This window comes from Pelophylax lessonae, assembly GCF_965119305.1.
Source record: "Pelophylax lessonae genome assembly, chromosome: 9".
Classification (NCBI taxonomy): domain Eukaryota; kingdom Metazoa; phylum Chordata; class Amphibia; order Anura; family Ranidae; genus Pelophylax; species Pelophylax lessonae.
This window is the reverse complement of record NC_138776.1, coordinates 251,864,746-251,883,706: the sequence shown is the minus strand read 5'-3', so window position 1 is coordinate 251,883,706 and position 18,961 is coordinate 251,864,746. Positions and strand designations below refer to the sequence as shown.

The window sequence follows — 18,961 nt, the reverse complement described above, 5'->3', positions numbered from 1 at the left end:
ACCACTGCAAAATGGCCACTGGACTACACAAACATGGCCACCATACATAGAAACACACAGGCTACAACAAAATGGCAGTCCCCCCCCCCCTCCCCCCTGCAGTACCACAAGACTTACAGGGACACAGGAGGGAACCAAGGCCTCAAGGACAGACTCAGGCAGGATGGGGAGCCTTGGCAGGAGCCCCCACCAGGTACAGATCAGACTACCCAAACATATGTGGAGGGGGTAGGATGGGGGACAGACAAGGGGGGGTGCTGGGAGTCCGACTGTCCCATGAAGGGGCCCCTCGACAACCCCAAAACCCTCCTGGGGGAGGAGCAGAAGCTACTCACCTTACCAGGAACCAGGTGGGCACAGCTCCAGACAGAACCCCCCTCTCCATTAAAATGGAGGGCACTGTCGACAAGGGGGGAACACTACAACTCAGTCCAAGACCGGGTCGTAAGCGACCTCGTGACTAGACATTTAACTCACAGGCCAGCCCCTGTCCAGTGGGGATATGTCGTGGCTGACCTAGCATCAAGGTCTGGGTTGACTACTGGATCTAGATTATCCAGCCTGTCGCCAAATCTGGCAGTTGATTGTAGGTCTCAGGAAAAATCCAGGAGAAAAAAAAAATTCTATCTAAAAAGAAAAAGTTGCCAGAGATCCCAGCATGGAACCAGGTCCATACCCCTGACTAGGCAGAAAAAAAAAAAAACAACTGAGTACCTATAGCTGAGTGCAGGTGTATACCCCCTGGGACTGCCCATAGGTGTAGTCAAGCTTTTTCTTGCCTAGTGTCCTACTCCTGTAAGGGGCAGTATAACCCATTGGTTAAAAGGAATCAGGAGCGGTGTGTCAATGAACAAAAGTAATTGGGATTTTCTTTTACTTTCAATACAATGGTAACAAGACAAATAGAGAGGGTGAATCTTCTCAATGGGGACAGCAATAAAAACTTGAAGTCAGCAAGGATGAAAAGAGTGCCTATAGCAGAGAGGGAGTATACCCCCCCTGGAACTGTCCATGGATATAGCCAGACTTTTTCTCCCCCTAGTAGCCTACTCCTGCAGGAGGCAGTACAAACCAAGGGTTTGAAGATCTGAAGCTGTCAGTCAACAACAGAGAAAATTATGCAATTCCCAGCTGCTGGCCTCAGTTCTTGCTTTGACTGTTTTTTCTGAACTATTCTCAGTGCCAGCCTACTCCCAAGCCTTCTGAAGGATAAGGTTTGGACTTTGCTCACACATTCAGTAAACATGTTTCAGAAGACTGGAACTTGGCACCTACAGGTGTTTACTGAAACCAGTGACTGTTGATATTTGAGTCCGTTGTTTCCCCAATGCATGTATTGCACCATTTACATTGAGGCCCAGAAGTCACAAGGAACACGGAGTTGGAGTTCAATATTCTGAATTAACCACCTCCCACCCAGCCACTGTACATATACGGCCAGGTGGGAGACTAGTCCTTCTGATCGGACATTCCCAACTGTCCTGCAGAAGGAGCGAGATTGTGCCGCCACGGGCACGATCTCGATGTGCCTGTGTCCCTCGGACACATAGCAAGTTTTGGCAGGAGGGCGTGTGATTGGCCCTCCTGATCACACAACGGCTGTGTCCAATCACAGCCATCATGTAATGTAAATACAGCCGATGTAACGGCTTTGATCTTTTCAGTGAGAAGAGACGATCTGTGCTGCAGCCAGGGGAATCAGTGAGTTCAAAGCATTTTTGCTAATTACTGATCACAGGGGTAATCAGAACATTGATTACCAGTGCAGACCCTGGGGGGGGGGGGGGGGGTGCCGTTAGAGCCACCAGGGATGGCAATCAGGGCTCAGAGAGCCTGGCACTGGTGCCCTCCCTATCAGTGCTTCCCATCATTGCCACCCACCAGTGCCTATTATTGCCCACCAGTGCCTTTCAGTGCAGGCTCATCAGTGTCGAAAAAATGTACAAAATCTTAACAAAAAAATATTTTTCAAACTTTTCAGTCTTTTTTTTTTATTTGTGCACCAAAAAAGAAAACCTTGCGGTGATCAAATACCACCAAAAGAAGCTCCATTTGTTTGGGGGGGGGGGGGGGAAGATGACATAAATTTGGTTTAGGTACAGTGTTGCATGACCGCGCAATTGTCATTCAAAATGCAACAGCGCTAAAAGCTGAAAATTGGCCTGGGCAGGAAGGGGCTGTAACTCCTGTATGGAAGTGGTTAAACAAGGCAGAGTTCACATCTACCACCACTTCCAGCCCTGGGGACAATGGTGACCAGAAAGAGTTAGGGGGGGGGGGGGGGGAAGAGACAGCAATTAAGACACTTGTCTTTGGACCTTTTTCATGCTTAAAAAAGAAAGCTGTGGCCTAAATACCCTATGATTCATAGCATGACCACATCTCCTGGGAGGAGATGAACACCATCATCCTACAAGTCAATGCTTGGCACGCAAGGACCTAACATTGCCACATTAGGCTACATGTACACTTTGTGGGTAGGTGATCAAACAGGTGGGCCACATTTTAGCACCCTGTATTACATTTAATGATTTAAACCCAATACCATTAACTCCGTATGAGTTTTCAGCTCTCAATTAGAATTTCATTTAGGTTCTTCACCACTGTCCACCCTCCCCACAAGCCAAAAGAAGCCCTCTTGCCTTTAGCAAGATCGGTTTAACAAAATTTTAGTCTGGAAGGATTAAAATTAGATTTACATTATCAGATTGGATAGAATGCCCCTGCCAAAGCAAGGGAAATATAAATTATTACTCTGTTTTTGCTGACAATCCATACATTTTGTTTTACCACTCTGAAAATGTCCACAAGGACCATTAAAAGGAAATTTGAGGATTTGGTGAGCTCACAACACCCTGTGATTCCTGTTGCATGTACCTCAATCCTCCCATCTTCAAACACCCTCTCGAGCTGGCCTAACGATCCTCGCTCTGGCCATAAAGTGTGGAATAAGGCAGGTTACACAGGCGATCCAATCAGCTCTTCCTGTCAGTTTTGCAGACCTGCTCGGACAAAGCCATTGTTCTCTAGAGCGGCAGATGTTAGGACACGTGTCTGCTGACACCTGCCAGCAGCTGATCAGATCCTGTCGGCCAACAGAGAGCTTGAAAGAGTACCCAAGACTGGAAGGCACTATAGGCAAAAAATTTTGGCTAGCATAAGGGAGGGTATAGCTCCTGTCAGTGTGATGTTTTTTGCCATCTGTGTCCTTTTGGGGAGATTTCCCTTTACTTCCCATCCCATAGCTAAAACAGAAAGTGACGGGATCCCATCCCTAAAACAGAAAGTGAGGGGATCCCATCCCATCGCTAAAACAGAAAGTGAGGGGATCCCATCCCATCGCCAAAACAGAAAGTGAGGGGATCCCATCCCTAAAACAGAAAGTGAGGGGATCCCATCCCTAAAACAGAAAGTGAGGGGATCCCATCCCTAAAACAGAAAGTGAGGGGATCCCATCCCTAAAACAGAAAGTGAGGGGATCCCATCCCATAGCTAAAACAGAAAGTGAGGGGATCCAAGGTCACCAGAACTAGTGTCACCATAGACTTCCTCTTGGGACAACCCAAAATTATGATTTTTGTACTTTGAAAATGGTAACAAGACCAATAGAGAGGGTGAATCTTCCAAATGGGGACCGCAAAAAAAAAACTGACAGGGGTTCTATCCAATGTCCACTCAGTTTTGCCTCTAGTTGTACTTGAAGTCAGTAAGGATGAAAGATCAGCTACAAGGAGACCATATCCTATAGTAGTGACCAGTGCTGCGACAAGGTCATCCAGCACCCCCCCATTTTTTTTTTAAAAGATGTTATACTTACCTCTGTAAAGTTGGTTTTGCACAGAGCAGACCGGATCCTCATCTTATGTGCCTCTTAGCCGCTCCTGCCTGGCCCCTTCCTCCCATCAAGTGCCCCCCCCCCCCACAGCAAGCAGCCTGTTATGGGGCACCCAAGCCGAGGCTCTGTGCCCATTCAGACATGGAGCTGCTGTTTGGCCCACCCTCTCTCCTGATTGGCCAACTGACTCAACAGCTTGCGGATAGCGCTGGATGGAGATGGGGGCTCAGGTAAGAATTAAGGGGTGCTGGGGAGGCTGCTACACAGGCTTTTTATCTTAATGCATCAAGATAAAAACCTGACTCCACAACTCAGACCTAGAAGAGCTGGCAGCTTACCAATGAAGGGGGCGCAGAGAAGCAGCGGATCTCAGAAAAAAAAAAATCCCCTGGGCGGGTGAATACCTTAAATGTGCAACCAGGTGGGGGGTGTAGTGTGCATTAACTTTACGGGAGTGACTCAATGGACCATTTTCTGTTTTCTACGAACTGCGTCCGTCAATTAACACTTTTCACATCCTAGCAACAAGGATGCAGGGCTACCAGTTGGAGTTTCAGCCAAGCTTCCAGGGGCACCAAACCGCCTATTGCTATGACCATCAAATTAAACATTTTACCAGGGTGTAGTTGCGGTATGTACTATGGCCTTAGTAGGTTAAAAACGAACTACCTTGTGCCTACAGGTTGATATCTTTCCAGGACAAATCATTTGCTTGTAACGGATATGGTTTTAAAAAAGTGTCCTAAAATAGTAAAAGGTTTAAAATTTAACTATTTCTTGCCGCTTTCATAACCTACCACCAAACCAACCAAAATAAAAATTCTGCTTTAGACTATCGCAGCAATATCAGACGCATGTTATTTGTACCCGTATTACAGCCCAGAAACAATAGTGTATTTTTTATTCTACCTAAAAACACATGGATCTGGCTATAGATATAAAAAAAATCCTATCCAAAAAATACCAACCCAAACACTAACCCTGGCACTGACCTAGAGAAAGGCATTACATTTTATTTTACATTCTTCCTCATCACAAAGGGAGATATGCAAATATACAGCCCCACAGAAAAAAGCCTAGTGGCGCTGTAAATTTGTGCCAGGGGTAAAACCTGTGCTTCTTGCTTAAGGCAGCCCATTCATTTTGAATAGGCTGCTAATACACCAGAGCAAACCACACTGTACCACCAGCATCTTTCCTAGGTTTAACACCCTTTATTAAGGTGCATAGGCTGTCGTTAAGAATTAAAGTTGCTGCAATCACATTTGGCATTTTGGGCAGATTGCTGCGATTTTGCACTACCAATTAAAAAACGTGTTCAGGTGCCATTCATTTCAATGGCACCAAAAATGCCCTGTGGTTTTGCCAATTATTGCATGGCAAACCGCAAAGCTTGTTGCCCAAAAGAAGGTCCTGGACCTCTTTAGGCAACACACTTTGTGCACTGCAATTAATTTGCAGCAAAGCCTTTAGGTGCCTTTGAAAATTGGCACCCGAACATGCGTTGTGATTTAAGATTGCAGGCAGAATTGCTGCAAGTCGGCCCAAGATCTTAAAATGCCAGATGTGAATGGAGCCAAATACCAGCCCCAGACTGCATTGGCAACACAAGTGAAAATGGAAAGGATGAGATCTTTAAGACACCAAAGATAGAAAATTGCAAGTTTTAATGTGTAACTTCTGTAAGCATCGAACATGAAAACCACAAGACAACACATGAACAGAACAGAAGGCAGAGCATATCTTACAATAGAATAGATTGGGGTTTTATGCAACTTCTTCGTCACCATCCTCTTCGAATTCTCCCTCCTCTTCCGCGGTGGCATCTTGGTACTGCTGGTACTCAGACACCAGGTCATTCATGTTGCTCTCCGCCTCTGTGAACTCCATCTCATCCATGCCCTCCCCAGTGTACCAGTGCAAGAAAGCCTTTCTGCGGAACATAGCGGTGAACTGCTCGGAGATGCGCTTGAACAGCTCCTGAATGGCTGTGCTGTTACCAATGAAGGTGGCAGACATCTTTAGGCCTCGAGGTGGGATGTCACAGACGGCAGTCTTCACGTTGTTGGGGATCCATTCAACGAAGTAGCTGCTGTTCTTGTTCTGGATATTGAGCATCTGCTCATCCACCTCCTTCATGGACATGCGTCCTCTGAACACGGCAGCTACAGTCAGATAACGGCCATGACGTGGGTCGCAGGCAGCCATCATGTTTTTGGAGTCAAACATCTGCTGCGTCAGCTCGGGCACGCTCAAGGCGCGGTACTGTTGGCTGCCGCGGCTGGTAAGTGGAGCAAAACCAGGCATGAAGAAGTGCAGACGGGGGAAGGGTACCATGTTGACAGCTAGTTTACGCAAATCTGCATTCAACTGGCCAGGGAAACGCAGGCAGGTGGTGACTCCGCTCATGGTGGCAGATACTAGATGATTCAGGTCACCGTAAGTGGGGGTGGTGAGTTTGAGGGTTCTAAAGCAGATATCATACAGGGCTTCGTTGTCAATGCAGTAGGTCTCATCTGTGTTTTCTACAAGCTGGTGCACGGACAGTGTGGCGTTGTATGGCTCTACTACAGTATCGGACACTTTAGGGGAGGGCACGACGCTGAAAGTATTCATAATTCTGTCTGGGTATTCTTCCCTGATCTTGCTGATTAGGAGGGTACCCATACCAGAACCGGTGCCACCACCCAGAGAGTGGGTGAGCTGGAAGCCCTGGAGACAGTCACAGCTTTCTGCTTCCTTCCTTACAACATCCATTACTGAGTCAACCAGTTCGGCTCCCTCTGTGTAGTGACCCTTTGCCCAGTTGTTTCCAGCACCGCTCTGACCTGGAAAGATAAAAATAGTTACTCAAACGCAGAGACTTCAGACACAAACCTGACCTTGTCACAGTAAGCCATGGGCAAATGACCCAAGGCAGGTATGCTGTGCACTTAGTATGCATGTTACTTACATTTGAACTGCAACTGGCGGCTATTCAAAATATCACCCAGTGGTACCAAGACCCAAGCCATAACATACAATGGTATGTGTTCGGAAGCTTGTCACCTTGCCCATAAACCACTTCAACTGCAGATCAATTCTGACTTCCACAAGGTAAAAATCTGCATTCGCTAGAGAATTACTTAGAACCCCCATTTTTTTTGTTTTTAAAGTAAAGGCCCTAGAAACTAAAATGGTGAGTGTTGCCCCATTATTGATGTCAGTACTAGCGCCATCTTCAAATACAATTTTTTGATAAATTAATAAAACATACCTCACGTGTGGTGCAAATATGGTTTACATATGTGGGTGCGACCTATGCATGCCACTGCCAAATGGTTACCAGGCTCATCGATCAGTAATCAAGCCCGGAAACCACTTGGTGGGGGAGCTCTTCCGCTGTTTCTAAAAGGGTTGATCCCTTGGCGAATTTGCCACAGGCAAATAAATGCACGCACGTTTTACAAGTTAGCCAGAGTTAGAGCCCAAGGAGGTCAGTGTGTGAAGGAAGCCGTGAGAGGTGCTTCTATGCTTTCATTCTCTGTTTTTATTATACGGTTATACCCATTTAGAGCTTCACCCATCTACCTAAATTGCTTTTAATTTGTTGCCTGCAAATTTGAAAGGCACAAAATACAATACCCAATTGTTTGCTAAAATAAGTTATGCCAAGCAACTAGATGAGCATCCCTTGAGATAACATTGGCAGTGACAGATACTCTTTACTAAGAGAGCTCTCCTCTGCCATTAAAAGCATCAGATCAAAACCAAGACCGGTTTGAGCCAATGCTTTACCAAGCCAGTAATGTTTTGTTTACATCCGGAGAAAACGAAATACTAGTCACTCCATTTTAGACCATTGAGATGATTGGGGACGTTCCAGTCCTTGTATCTCTATGGTAATCAAGCAGAGCTGCTGAATGCAGTCCTGGGCTCCCTGACGGTACAGGAGAGCCTGTGAAGGTGACAAAAGGTGGAGGGGTTAGGAACGCTTTTACAAAGAGCATCACTGGCAGACCGGAATGCCAGATCACATACCAGAATGCCAGTAGGTGCAGGCATCATCCTGGTATAATCACTTCTAACCCCACGATTTATATGTACATTAGAGGGGGCTGAAATGATTAACTGCATCATGTTATAGTCCAAGTGTTATTCAGAAGATCAAGACAAGCAGGTGCCACATGAACATATACAATGGTAAAGTGGTTGGTAAAAGTCGCCTTGCCCATTAAAGAGGTTGTAAACCCATACTTTTTTTTCAACCTGAAAGAAACATATTGAGCTAGTATGCATCGCACACTAGCTCATTATGAAATACTTACCTTAGAACGAGCCCCCGCCGTGCCACCCGCTTACCTGTATGACGGGCAACATGTCTAGTCGCCTGTCTTCCGGGATCGCGGCACTTGGCCATCTGATTGGCCGGAGCTGCGGTGATTTCACTCCCGCACGCGGGAGCCAACGGTCACAGCACGGGGCTCTGAAGGAACGGCACCAGCGGCCGTTCCTTCAGAGCGCATGCGCCAGTGATGTCACTGGCTGCATGTAAGGTAAATATCTCCTAAACGGTAGATGTTTAGGAGATATTTACAATACCTATAGGTAAGCCTATGATAAGGCTTACCTATAGGTAAAGTGTCAGAGGAGGGTTTACTTCAGCATACAAATGCTGTCATATCACATTTAGAATGATTCTAACTAAAGGACTTTAAATTCTCCCCCCATTTAGCAGAAATATACCCAATATGTGACATGGCTCCCACTGAAAGATGCAGCTCTGGTCAGGAACCTGGAGGCATCATTGAGATCATACAAGTTATATCTGCTCTGTGCCAATATGAGGGACAAACGTCATGGATGGAGGAGCATGTGGCCGGTCACTCAATGTATTGTGAAAGGGCAGAACAGACCGGGAATCACACTGGGCCCTTCTATTAAAGCCATTGCTCACTGTGAAGTAGACTATTGTTCCAAGAACAATGGCTGGGGACTGCAGATACTTCCTGGTGCATTGTTAGAGGACAGAGCCACTCTGGCCCCACCCCTCATGGTAGTAACATCCAGGGGGCACAGGCCATAGCACCAAAGAGCCAGGACTGGAGGATCTGGTTTAGAATTAGCTGTTCCTATAGAATCTAGCTGTAGTCCTCACCATGCATGACCCAAAGTGGGCCTCCCATCCCCCCCCCCCCCCACTGCACAGTGTGGGCCTAAGCCCTCCCCCTTCCATTGATGTCTGGGACTGAACCCAAATCACTTACGTTGCAGTGTGGGCCTGAACCCAAAGCCCTGTGCCACTCTGGCCTCACCCCTCACAGTAGACCCACCAATGTTCAAAATATTTAATTATTATGAAGCACAGCCAAAGAACCAAATCCTTTTTTATTTACCAAATACAAAGTTGTCTGGTCTGAAGATTTGTCCGAAGGGTCCAGACCGAACGGAGTCCATTGTGCCAGGCTCCAGATCCACCAGAATTGCCCGGGGAACATATTTGCCACCTGCAAGACAATTTTAAGACATTTTACACTTTGTTCATCCAAAAGCTACATTGAGAAACAAAACGTAAAAGAAGAACACCCCACCTGAGGCCTCATTGTAGTAGACGCTTATTCTTTCCAGTTGGAGATCGCTGTCACCCACGTATGTGCCAGTCGGGTCAATGCCATGCTCATCACTGATGACTTCCCAGAACTAGGAGACAAGGAACAAGTCATTAATATTGGATACAAGTGACATTGTTTTGGTAGAGCTCATGCACAATATTGAACATTTTGCAACAAAGATGACGGCTTCTTAACCACTTGTCATCCACCCCATAGTTTTACCGCTACATGGCAGCAGCTGTGCGCCGAATCATGTATATAAAAGTGATCTGTAACTTCCACCTGCAGGGGGCGCACGTGGGCCGCTTCTGCTGTGACAATTCATAGCAGAAGCCAATCTGTGGGCACCCACCCATCGGCAGTAAACTACACAAGGGAGACTGCCTATGTAAAGGCAGATCCTCGTTCTGACAGGGAAGGGATGGATTCTGTGTTCATGCAAAAGCAAGAACTAAATCCCATCTCTTCCTCTAGTAAAAGCAGCACATCCTAAACACTGGTTAGGCACAGTTAACCCTGAGGATTAACCCCTTCCAAGCCAGTGTCTTGTACAGCGAGTGCATATTATTATCACAGATTACCATATTCGCGTCAGAATATCCCAGGCCTGCTATATGTAGCAGAACACATATTGGCTTACATTTATGAAGAAATCAGATTTTATAATTGGATGTTTTATAGCAGAAAGTAAATTTTTCTCTTCAAAATTTTAGGTCTTGTTTTAGCATAAAAACTGGTGATCAAATACCAAAAGAAAGCCATTTATGGGACCAAAACCAATTTTATTTGGGTACAACATTGCATGACTGCACAATGGTCAGTTAAAGCAATGCAGTCACTAAAAAGTGTCCTAGTCACGTAGGGGTGGGGGTAAATCTTCCGGTCAAGTGTTAAAGGCCAAGTAAACCTTTTCAGGCAGAATCACTTTTCATAATAGAAGCCTTTGCCAATGTTCTTGCTGCCCAAGCCACCAATATTCTTCTCTCACTTAGTCCATGGCAACTTCGAATCGTTACCTCTAAAACAGAAATGCATTCTGAGCCCTTTACTATGCGTCATGTGACCTTCCAGGTATCATCCTACCATGCACTGCATCAGGATTGAAGGGACCTCCGACAACTTACCACCAACCTGAGAAAGGGTTCTTAAAGTAGAATTTCGGGCTGAATATATTTTGAAATGGTATGTATATCTTCAGGCCGCCCATGATCCCTGTTGGCGAGGAAACACCAATAAATGGGTCATAGGCACCTATGGGTGACATCACAGCTCCCAGGTATTCACAGACGTTCTTGGCATATGATGACCTGGAGCAGCCCCACACTGTCACCTATCGTAGAATGGAATCAAAGCCGGTAACCACCACTGCCACTTGCTGAATACAAATGAGACCAAACAGGTACTGAGCACCCAGGTCTGGTGAATCTTTTTAGAGTGACTTCCTTATTTCTAAACCACAGCAGACTGACTCTTGTTTACAAGCAAGTCAGTGTTTGGGGAATTACATAACCCCCCCCCCCCAAGCATTATTACATAACCCCCCCAAGTATTATATGGGGAATTACATAACCCCCCCCCCCCCCCAAGCATTATTACATAACCCCCCAAGCATTATATATGGGAAATGACATACCCCCCCCCCAACCATTATATATATTTTTAGCAGAGACCCTGGAGCAGGGGTCCCAAACTGGTGACCCTCCAGCTGTTGCAGAACTATAGTTCCCACAAGCATGATGGGACTTGTAGTCCTGCAACAGCTGGAGGACCGCCAGTTTGTGACCCCTACCCTAGAGAACAGAAAGCCGGTCCTTGCAATTTTTTTAGGTCACTTTTTGACCAGCAGTTTTTCAAAAGCAATTTTTGTAAAATACACCTTAAGCTCAGTTCACTTTAGGCTCCGATTCACACAACATGTGAATTGGAATGGCTTTCAATGAAGCCGGTTCACACATCTGGGGAAGCCGCCATCCATTTCGATTTTAAATCGGGGGATGCGATTGCAATGCCATTACTTCTTAATGACCCCCCAATAGTGCCTCGATTGTTGTGCTGCATCTACACTTGATGCTCAAAAAGAAACAAGCTATTTTTGGACAACAGCGTTACGTGTTTTAGCGATTGCAGTGCGATTTACTGGGCGACAATTGTGGTGTGATTGAGGTGACCTAATTATTGGCATTGCATCCTGCGTTTTGCAGCAATATGAAACGGCAGACATAATCAGGGCAATTCCATCCCAAAATCAGGTGTGATCAGAGCCTAAAAGGCAGTTCACGGGGCCAGAACCGGAAGGGACATGACATTACTCCAGGCCTAGGCCATAGGTGCTCAACCTGTGCTCCCCCTCAGCTGTTATGTAGCTACAAGTGCCACCATACCTCAGCCTTTGGGAGTCATGCTGGTAACAGTCTTGCAAAGCCTCATGGGACTTGTAGTTCTGCAACAGCTGAAGGGCAAGAGGTTGTGCACCCATGTGCCAGGCCATAGAATAAGCCAGTGATGGCGAACCTTGGCACCACAGATGTTTGGAACTACATTTCCCATGATGCTAAACTACACTGCATGAGCATCATGGGAAATGTAGTTCCAAAACATCTGGGGTGCCAAGGTTCACCATCACTGGAATAAGCAGAGGCCATCTTTCCTTCACTCATCTCTAACCAGCACCGGATCACTTCCTGGAGCTACCGATCAGCCTGGGAACCACCAAAAGCATGGGAAGGGGCAACCCCTCCCAAAGTGGTCCAACATGGAGTCTGTTGCTCGGATCACTGTGCCTGAGGGAAATAGAGTACCGGAGTTATGGCATCTAACTGCAGCCATATCTTTGGTATTGACTCGTCAAAGTAATGACGCATTTTCCCAGATAGGCAGTTGGCAAGTAGAAACTGATGTGGATCCTGTCCAGGTAGGAGGGGCCTCCTGTGTAAGCCGTCCTGGAAGAGGACTTGGGAAAATAAGCATGTACATCTTTCTTAAACAGGTCAGCACAGGTGCTAGGAACATTTTTTTGAATCGTAGTTCCATTCAGCCAGCAATTCATCCACACTTCTAAGGCTTCCCGATTCTACGATCAGACAATGGCCTTCAGTGATCAGGAGCTCCTGGTTATAAACAGCGACTATGAACCCAGCGGCAGCGCGGTCACTCCAAACAAAACTGCAGTGCCAGCAATATGCATCTGTGCACGCAGCAGGAACAGGTTAACCACTTCACCTCCGCAAGCTTTTACACCCTTCATGACAGGACTTTTTTTGCAATTCAGCACTGTGCTACTTTAATTGCGCAGTCATGTAACGCTGTACCCAACCGAAATTTAGATCATTTTTTCACACAAATAGCTGACTTTTGGTAGTAATCACCACTGGGTTCATTATTTAAATTAAAAATATTTTCCACTCCGCTATAAAACACCCAATAAATTATATTTTCTCATAAAATTTAGGCCAAAGCGTATTCTGCTACATGTTTTTGGTAAAGAAGAAATCATTAGGTATATTGATTGGTTTGCGTGAAAGTTAAAGCACCTACAATCTCTGGGATACATCAGGGATCCTCAAACTACGACCCTCCAGCTGTTGCAGAACTACACGTCCCATGAGGCATTGTAAAACTGACATGCAGACCCGACTTTGCATGATGGGAATTGTAGTTCCTGAAATGGAGGGCCATAGTTTGAAGACCCCTGGGATATATACTGGAATTCTACTAGTAATGGCGGTGATAGCATGGCAGGCAATCTGACAACTGTGTGTGTGGGGGGGGGGGGGGGTGACTGCCACTGGCATCACCTACAGTGATCAGATAGATCTATATATATATATATAGAATATATAGTGAATAGGTAGCCCTACAGTGATCAGTCATATATATATATATATATATAGAATGAATATATAGTGAATAGGTAGCCCTACAGTGATCAGTCCTATATACAAATAGAAAGAATATATAGTGAATAGTTAGAGGGCTGCCCAAGAGAGGCCTATGAATGCCAGAGTGTTAACCAGAGGTAACACTTGTGAGCCATGTAGGATCGCTATTCCACCCCATGTTTTGGCAGTCTGGTGGGAGGACTTCCTATTTATGCTTCATCTCTAGACTCAAGTTAGAGCCATTTGTTCCGTAGTAATACATTAGTCCTCAAATTATAAAATCCAGTAAAACCTTGGTTTGATAGTAACTTGGTTTGAGAGCACTTTGCAAGACAAGCAACATTTTTTAAATACATTTTGACTTGATTCGATATACAAGCGATGTCTTTATATACAAGTAGCGTCATGTATGAAAAAAGAAGAGAGGCTCTAAAGTGTAGCAATATGGTTACATTTAGCACCGGTTCACATTGCAGCGACGCTACTTTGCACCGCAACCTCCGAGGTCGCGGTGCGAGCAGTGCGCCGCGACCTCGGAGCGGCCGCCACGGACTTAATAACATTGAAGTCTATGGCGGTCGCCCCAAAGAAGCTCCGGACCCTTTTTCTAGGTCGGAGCGACTTGTGTCGCTCCTATTAGAACGGGTCCGCAGCTTCCCTATGGGAGGCGACCAGGTCGCCTCACAGGTTGCCCTAGTGTGAACCGGCACTAAATGAAGGTTCAATATTTAGCAACTCACATGGTTGATTGGAACAGGCACATCCAAGAATGCAGGCATCCAGGGTAAAGCTGTCCACATAGACCATCCTCCGCACCGCCATCTTCATCATCCCTTTCCCGCTGCACTCCACGAGTGATTCAAAGTCTCACTTTCAGATCACTCTACTGCAGGCTATTCTTCCCGGTCATGATTGCAGACTGACAGTGGTGAGAGTCGGTGGTTCAGAAGATGGTCTATGTGGACAGCTTTACCGCGGATGCCTGCATACTTAGATGTGCCTCTTTAATCAACCATGTGAGTTGCTAAATGTTGAACCTTCATTAAATGTAACCATATTGTTACACTTAGAGGGACCTCTCATCTCATATTTTGTAGCTCTGCTAGATTTTGCTTCTAATCCCCTTGGGAAGGCTGCATATTGTGGATGGGCATTTTATGGTTACACAACCCATCACATTGCTATAATCTTTGTATATAGACTATAAACTGAAGGACTTGTGGAACGAATCATCTGAGTTTCCATCATTTCTGATGGGGAAATTTGCTTTGCTATAAGAGTGCTTTGGATTCCAAGCATGTTTTCAGAACGAATTATGCTTGCAATCCAAGGTTTTACTGTATCTTCAAAATTGATCTGTTTGCCATCGTCTGGCAGCCTTCCCTTGTCCTCAGTTCGATCAGCTTTACCCCCCCCCCCCCCACAGGCTGGGGAGGGGTTAGCTGTATTCCGAACATGTAAGCTTCTTTTACTAAGCAACATTTTGGACTTTACTCTTTTGGAGAAAAAAAGTGACATCACTGCTGTCTGGAGAGAGCGCTATGCGGTTAACCAATGCCGGGCTCTTCCCTCAGCCGGTGCCGGGACCTGTTGATTGGCTTGTGCTGCAGCAAATGACGGCAGTCTGCAGAAGCACCAATGGGCAGGTACGTGCCAACCTACTGCAGTAAAGTGCGGCAGGTCAGCATTGGTTAAGGAAGCCTCATCAGATAGAGAATAGGAGGTCCCTGGAAGAGGTGATCCCGCCTGTACTTCAGGTATATTCTGGCCCCATGCATACACCTACCAAAGGATCAGGATTGAGAAGTCCTCCAAGGTTCATTTTTTCTGCTTTACACACAAAAAGTTGTGCAGGACTAATAAGCACTACCTCTCCCCCAGACACCAATAAGGGGGTACCGACCCCAATGATTGGGCACTGTCCCTCTAACGTTACACGGCACTAATCCTCCCACCAACAAGGGGGCACTGCTCCTGTGACAAGGCACTACCTATCCCCCAGACAATAATAAGGGGGCACTGTCCCTCTACCATTACACGGCACTTTTCCACCCACCAACACATATAAGGGGGCATTGCCCTCTGACACTCCTACTGATGGGGTACTGCCCCTCTGACAAGGCACTACCCCTCCCACTGACACCAAATGATGCGTCACTGCCCCTCCCAACAGCACCAATGATTGGGCATTGCCCTTCCCACCAACACCTGTAAGGGTGCACCACCAATGACAGTGCACTACCCCTCACCAATAAGGAGGCAGCGACACCAATGACAGGGCACTGCCCCTCCCACCAATGGGACACTTCCCCCCCCCTCTCATCAATGATAGGGCATTGACCCTCCCACTGACTGGACACTACCCATCCCACCAATGATGGGCACTGCCCCTCCCACAGACATGTAAGAGGGCACCGCCACCAATGACAGAGCACTACCCCCCACACCAATAAGGGGGCAGCGACACCAATGACAGGGCACTGCCCCTCCCACCAACGATGGGACACTGCCCCTCCCACTGACTGGGCACTACCCTTCCCACCAACAAGGGGGGCACCGCCACCATAGACAGGGCACTACCCCTCCCACCAATAAGGGGGCACCAATGACAGGGCGCTATCCCTCCCACCAATAAGTGGGCCCCAACCCTCCCACAAACAAGGGGGCACCAATGACAGGGCGCTACCCCCTCCCACAAACAAGGGGGCACCAATGACAGGGCGCTACCCCCTCCCACAAACAAGGGGGCACCAATGACAGGGCGCTACCCCCTCCCACATACAAGGGGGCACCAATGACAGGGCGCTACCCCCTCCCACATACAAGGGGGCACCAATGACAGGGCGCTACCCCCTCCCACATACAAGGGGGCACCAATGACAGGGCGCTACCCCCTCCCACATACAAGGGGGCACCAATGACAGGGCGCTACCCCCTCCCACATACAAGGGGGCACCAATGACAGGGCGCTACCCCCTCCCACAAACAAGGGGGCACCAATGACAGGGCGCTACCCCCTCCCACAAACAAGGGGGCACCAATGACAGGGCGCTACCCCCTCCCACAAACAAGGGGGCACCAATGACAGGGCGCTAACCCCTCCCACCAATAAGGGGGCACCAATGACAGGGCGCTAACCCTCCCACCAATAAGGGGGCACCAATGACAGGGCGCTAACCCTCCCACCAATAAGGGGGCACCAATGACAGGGCGCTAACCCTCCCACCAATAAGAGGGCACCAATGACAGGGCGCTAATCCTCCCACCAATAAGGGGGCACCAATGACAGGGCGCTAATCCTCCCACCAATAAGGGGGCACCAATGACAGGGCGCTACCACAAATAAGGGAGCACCAACACCAATGACAGGGAACCCCCACCAATAAGGAAGCACAGCTCCTCCCAATGACTGGGCACTACCCATCCCACCAACGCCAAGACACTGCTCCCCCCCCCCGACCAACACTACTCCTATTGACATCCAACCACCACCATCAATGATGAGGCACCGCCGCTCCCACTGAAAAAAAAAAAAATGATGGGCATCGCCCCTCCCATCGACACAGCACTACGGTACTCCTCCCACCAATGACAGCGCGCCGCTCCTCGCACTGACACGCCCCTAAGCCCTCCCCTCGCCGCACCTGACAACGCATGTCTCCCTTCCCCCATAGTAGGGCGCTCGGATAATGGAGATGCCATCGGCCAGATAAACCGATGATAATAAATAAAAAATAAAATGGAAAAAAAAAAACAAAGAAAAAAAAAAAAAGGGCGGTAGCCGCGCCATGCGGTGATCCGCAGTGTATGACGTGTACGGGATTATTCCCGCTGGAAGGCTCCGGGCTGGATGCGGATATAACGCAGCTCAGGACCGAGGCCTAGTATTAGCGGCCCTCTAAATAGGCGCCGTTTGTGTCTATGGGCTCCGTGTGTCCGCCTATAGCAGACAATCCACCTCCGCTCTCCTCATTCACAATGTCTCACCTTGGCCCCGATCTGGTTCCCGCATTGTCCGGCCTGTAGATGGACGATCTCCCTCATGATGACAGTCAAATTTTTTTTTCTTTCTCTCACAGGCGAACAACGTAGCAGGAAACTGCGCCACTGACTGCCCCCAACCGCCCGCTCCGCCGCTTTTATAGCCAAGCCCAACCTGAGGTAATGGCGGGAACTCGTCCTGCTATTGGTCAGGAGGAATGAGGCGGGAGTAAGACGGAAGCGGTGATTGCTGGGCGGCCTGTCCGTCACGAAGACTGGAATCTAATTGGGCGCCAGTCGGTGCCGTCATCCGTCAAAGGCGCGCTCAGATTGGTTTGATTGGAATGATCTGCAGCACGTCTGATTGGCGGACGGCTGTGCGGTGGGCGGGCTTTGGCCAGCAACCTGGTAACCAACCGCTGTTGGCGCCAATAGCTACGTCAGGGGCTCTGCATAGTGGGCGGTACGAAGGGGACAATGCGCAGCTCTATGGGGGGGTACGCTGGGATGCGGCTAGAGCGCCCCGAATACCGCCGCCCATGTACACCCCGCCGGTCAGAGCGTCTGTCCTCTATCTAAACACATCCCTACCCGCCCGCGGACACACAATAAATGTACGGTTATTACTGTCACGGATCATATTCATTTGAGTGTAAAAAAAATTTGGGCGTTTAACCCAGTCATTAGCAATCAAGCAGAAGCGAAAAGCGCTTGTCTCAGTATGTCCGCAAAATCTGCGCTACGACAAAATGGCCGCCGCTCTGCGCAAGAGAGTGCGGCTCCCACAGCCCCTCCCCGGAAGTGGGGCGCGGCTGATCCCGGAAGTGATAGGGAAACCAAAAAGCATCAAATTAGGGTGTTTTAAAAGGAGAAAAAGGACTGTCACCTGCTGGAATAAATAAGCGTGGTAGGTGTTCAATCCTAAATTGCAGTGCCATTGTTAGAATTACTTTAAATTGTTTTGGTGTTATCAGTGAAATGACTGTTATAATATAATACTATGTTTATGGGTCATTAGTGATTGTTCTACCCAAGGGGTAAAGCACAGAATATTCACTTCAAAGGGATGAACAGCCAATTATTGAAAAATGGCCACCGCATGGAATGAATGACTGCCTGCCATGACTTACAGATCGTCTGCGAGGAACGAGGGACCACCTGCAAGGTACGACGATCGACTATGAGGAACGACTTACTATCTTGGAGGTACCAATGATCGCCTGCGAGGAACGACGATTGCCTATGAGGAACGACTTACTGCCTTGGAGGTATGATTGATCGCCTGCGACTAACGAGTGACCACCTGCAAGGTACGACTGATATCCTATGAGGAACGACTTATTGGTTTGAAGGTACAACTGATCCCCTCTATGAGGAACAACTTACTGCCTTGGCGGTGCGACTGATCGTCTATGAGGTACCTCCAAGGCAGTAAGTCATTCCTCATAGAGGGGATTAGTTGTACCTCCAAACCAATAAATTGTTCCTTATAGGTGATCAGTCGTACCTTGCAGGTGGTCACTCGTTCCTCACAGGTGATCAGTTGAACCTCCAAGGCAGTAAGTCATTCCTCATAGGCGATCAGTCGTACCTCCAAGGCAGTAAGTCATTCCTCATAGGCGATAAGTCGTACCTCCAAGGCAGTAAGTCGTTCCTCATAGGCGATCAGTCGTACC

General features: G+C 47.8%; 4 protein-coding genes across 4 annotated transcripts in view; 1 reads left to right on the top strand and 3 right to left on the bottom strand.

The window, feature by feature from the left end:
• Nucleotides 1-18,961, bottom strand: part of LOC309564368 (uncharacterized protein) — a 770,106-nt gene that overhangs the window by 682,962 nt on the left and 68,183 nt on the right. The window lies entirely within an intron of this gene.
• LOC309562836 (uncharacterized protein) overlaps nt 1-18,961 on the bottom strand; it is a 141,599-nt gene that overhangs the window by 62,077 nt on the left and 60,561 nt on the right. The window lies entirely within an intron of this gene.
• LOC309563380 (uncharacterized protein) overlaps nt 1-18,961 on the top strand; it is a gene marked incomplete at its 3' end in the record, with an annotated part of 56,844 nt that overhangs the window by 29,003 nt on the left and 8,880 nt on the right. The gene's annotated exons all lie outside the window — the stretch shown is intronic.
• On the bottom strand, nt 5,486-17,445 carry LOC309562753 (tubulin beta-4B chain-like). Its single transcript, XM_082267044.1, has 4 exons — nt 17,292-17,445; nt 9,406-9,514; nt 9,211-9,321; nt 5,486-6,663 (listed from the first exon to the last, which is right to left on the bottom strand). Exons 1-4 carry the CDS (start codon nt 17,346-17,348, stop codon nt 5,603-5,605), a joined length of 1,338 nt encoding a protein of 445 aa, XP_082123170.1. The 5' UTR covers nt 17,349-17,445; the 3' UTR covers nt 5,486-5,602.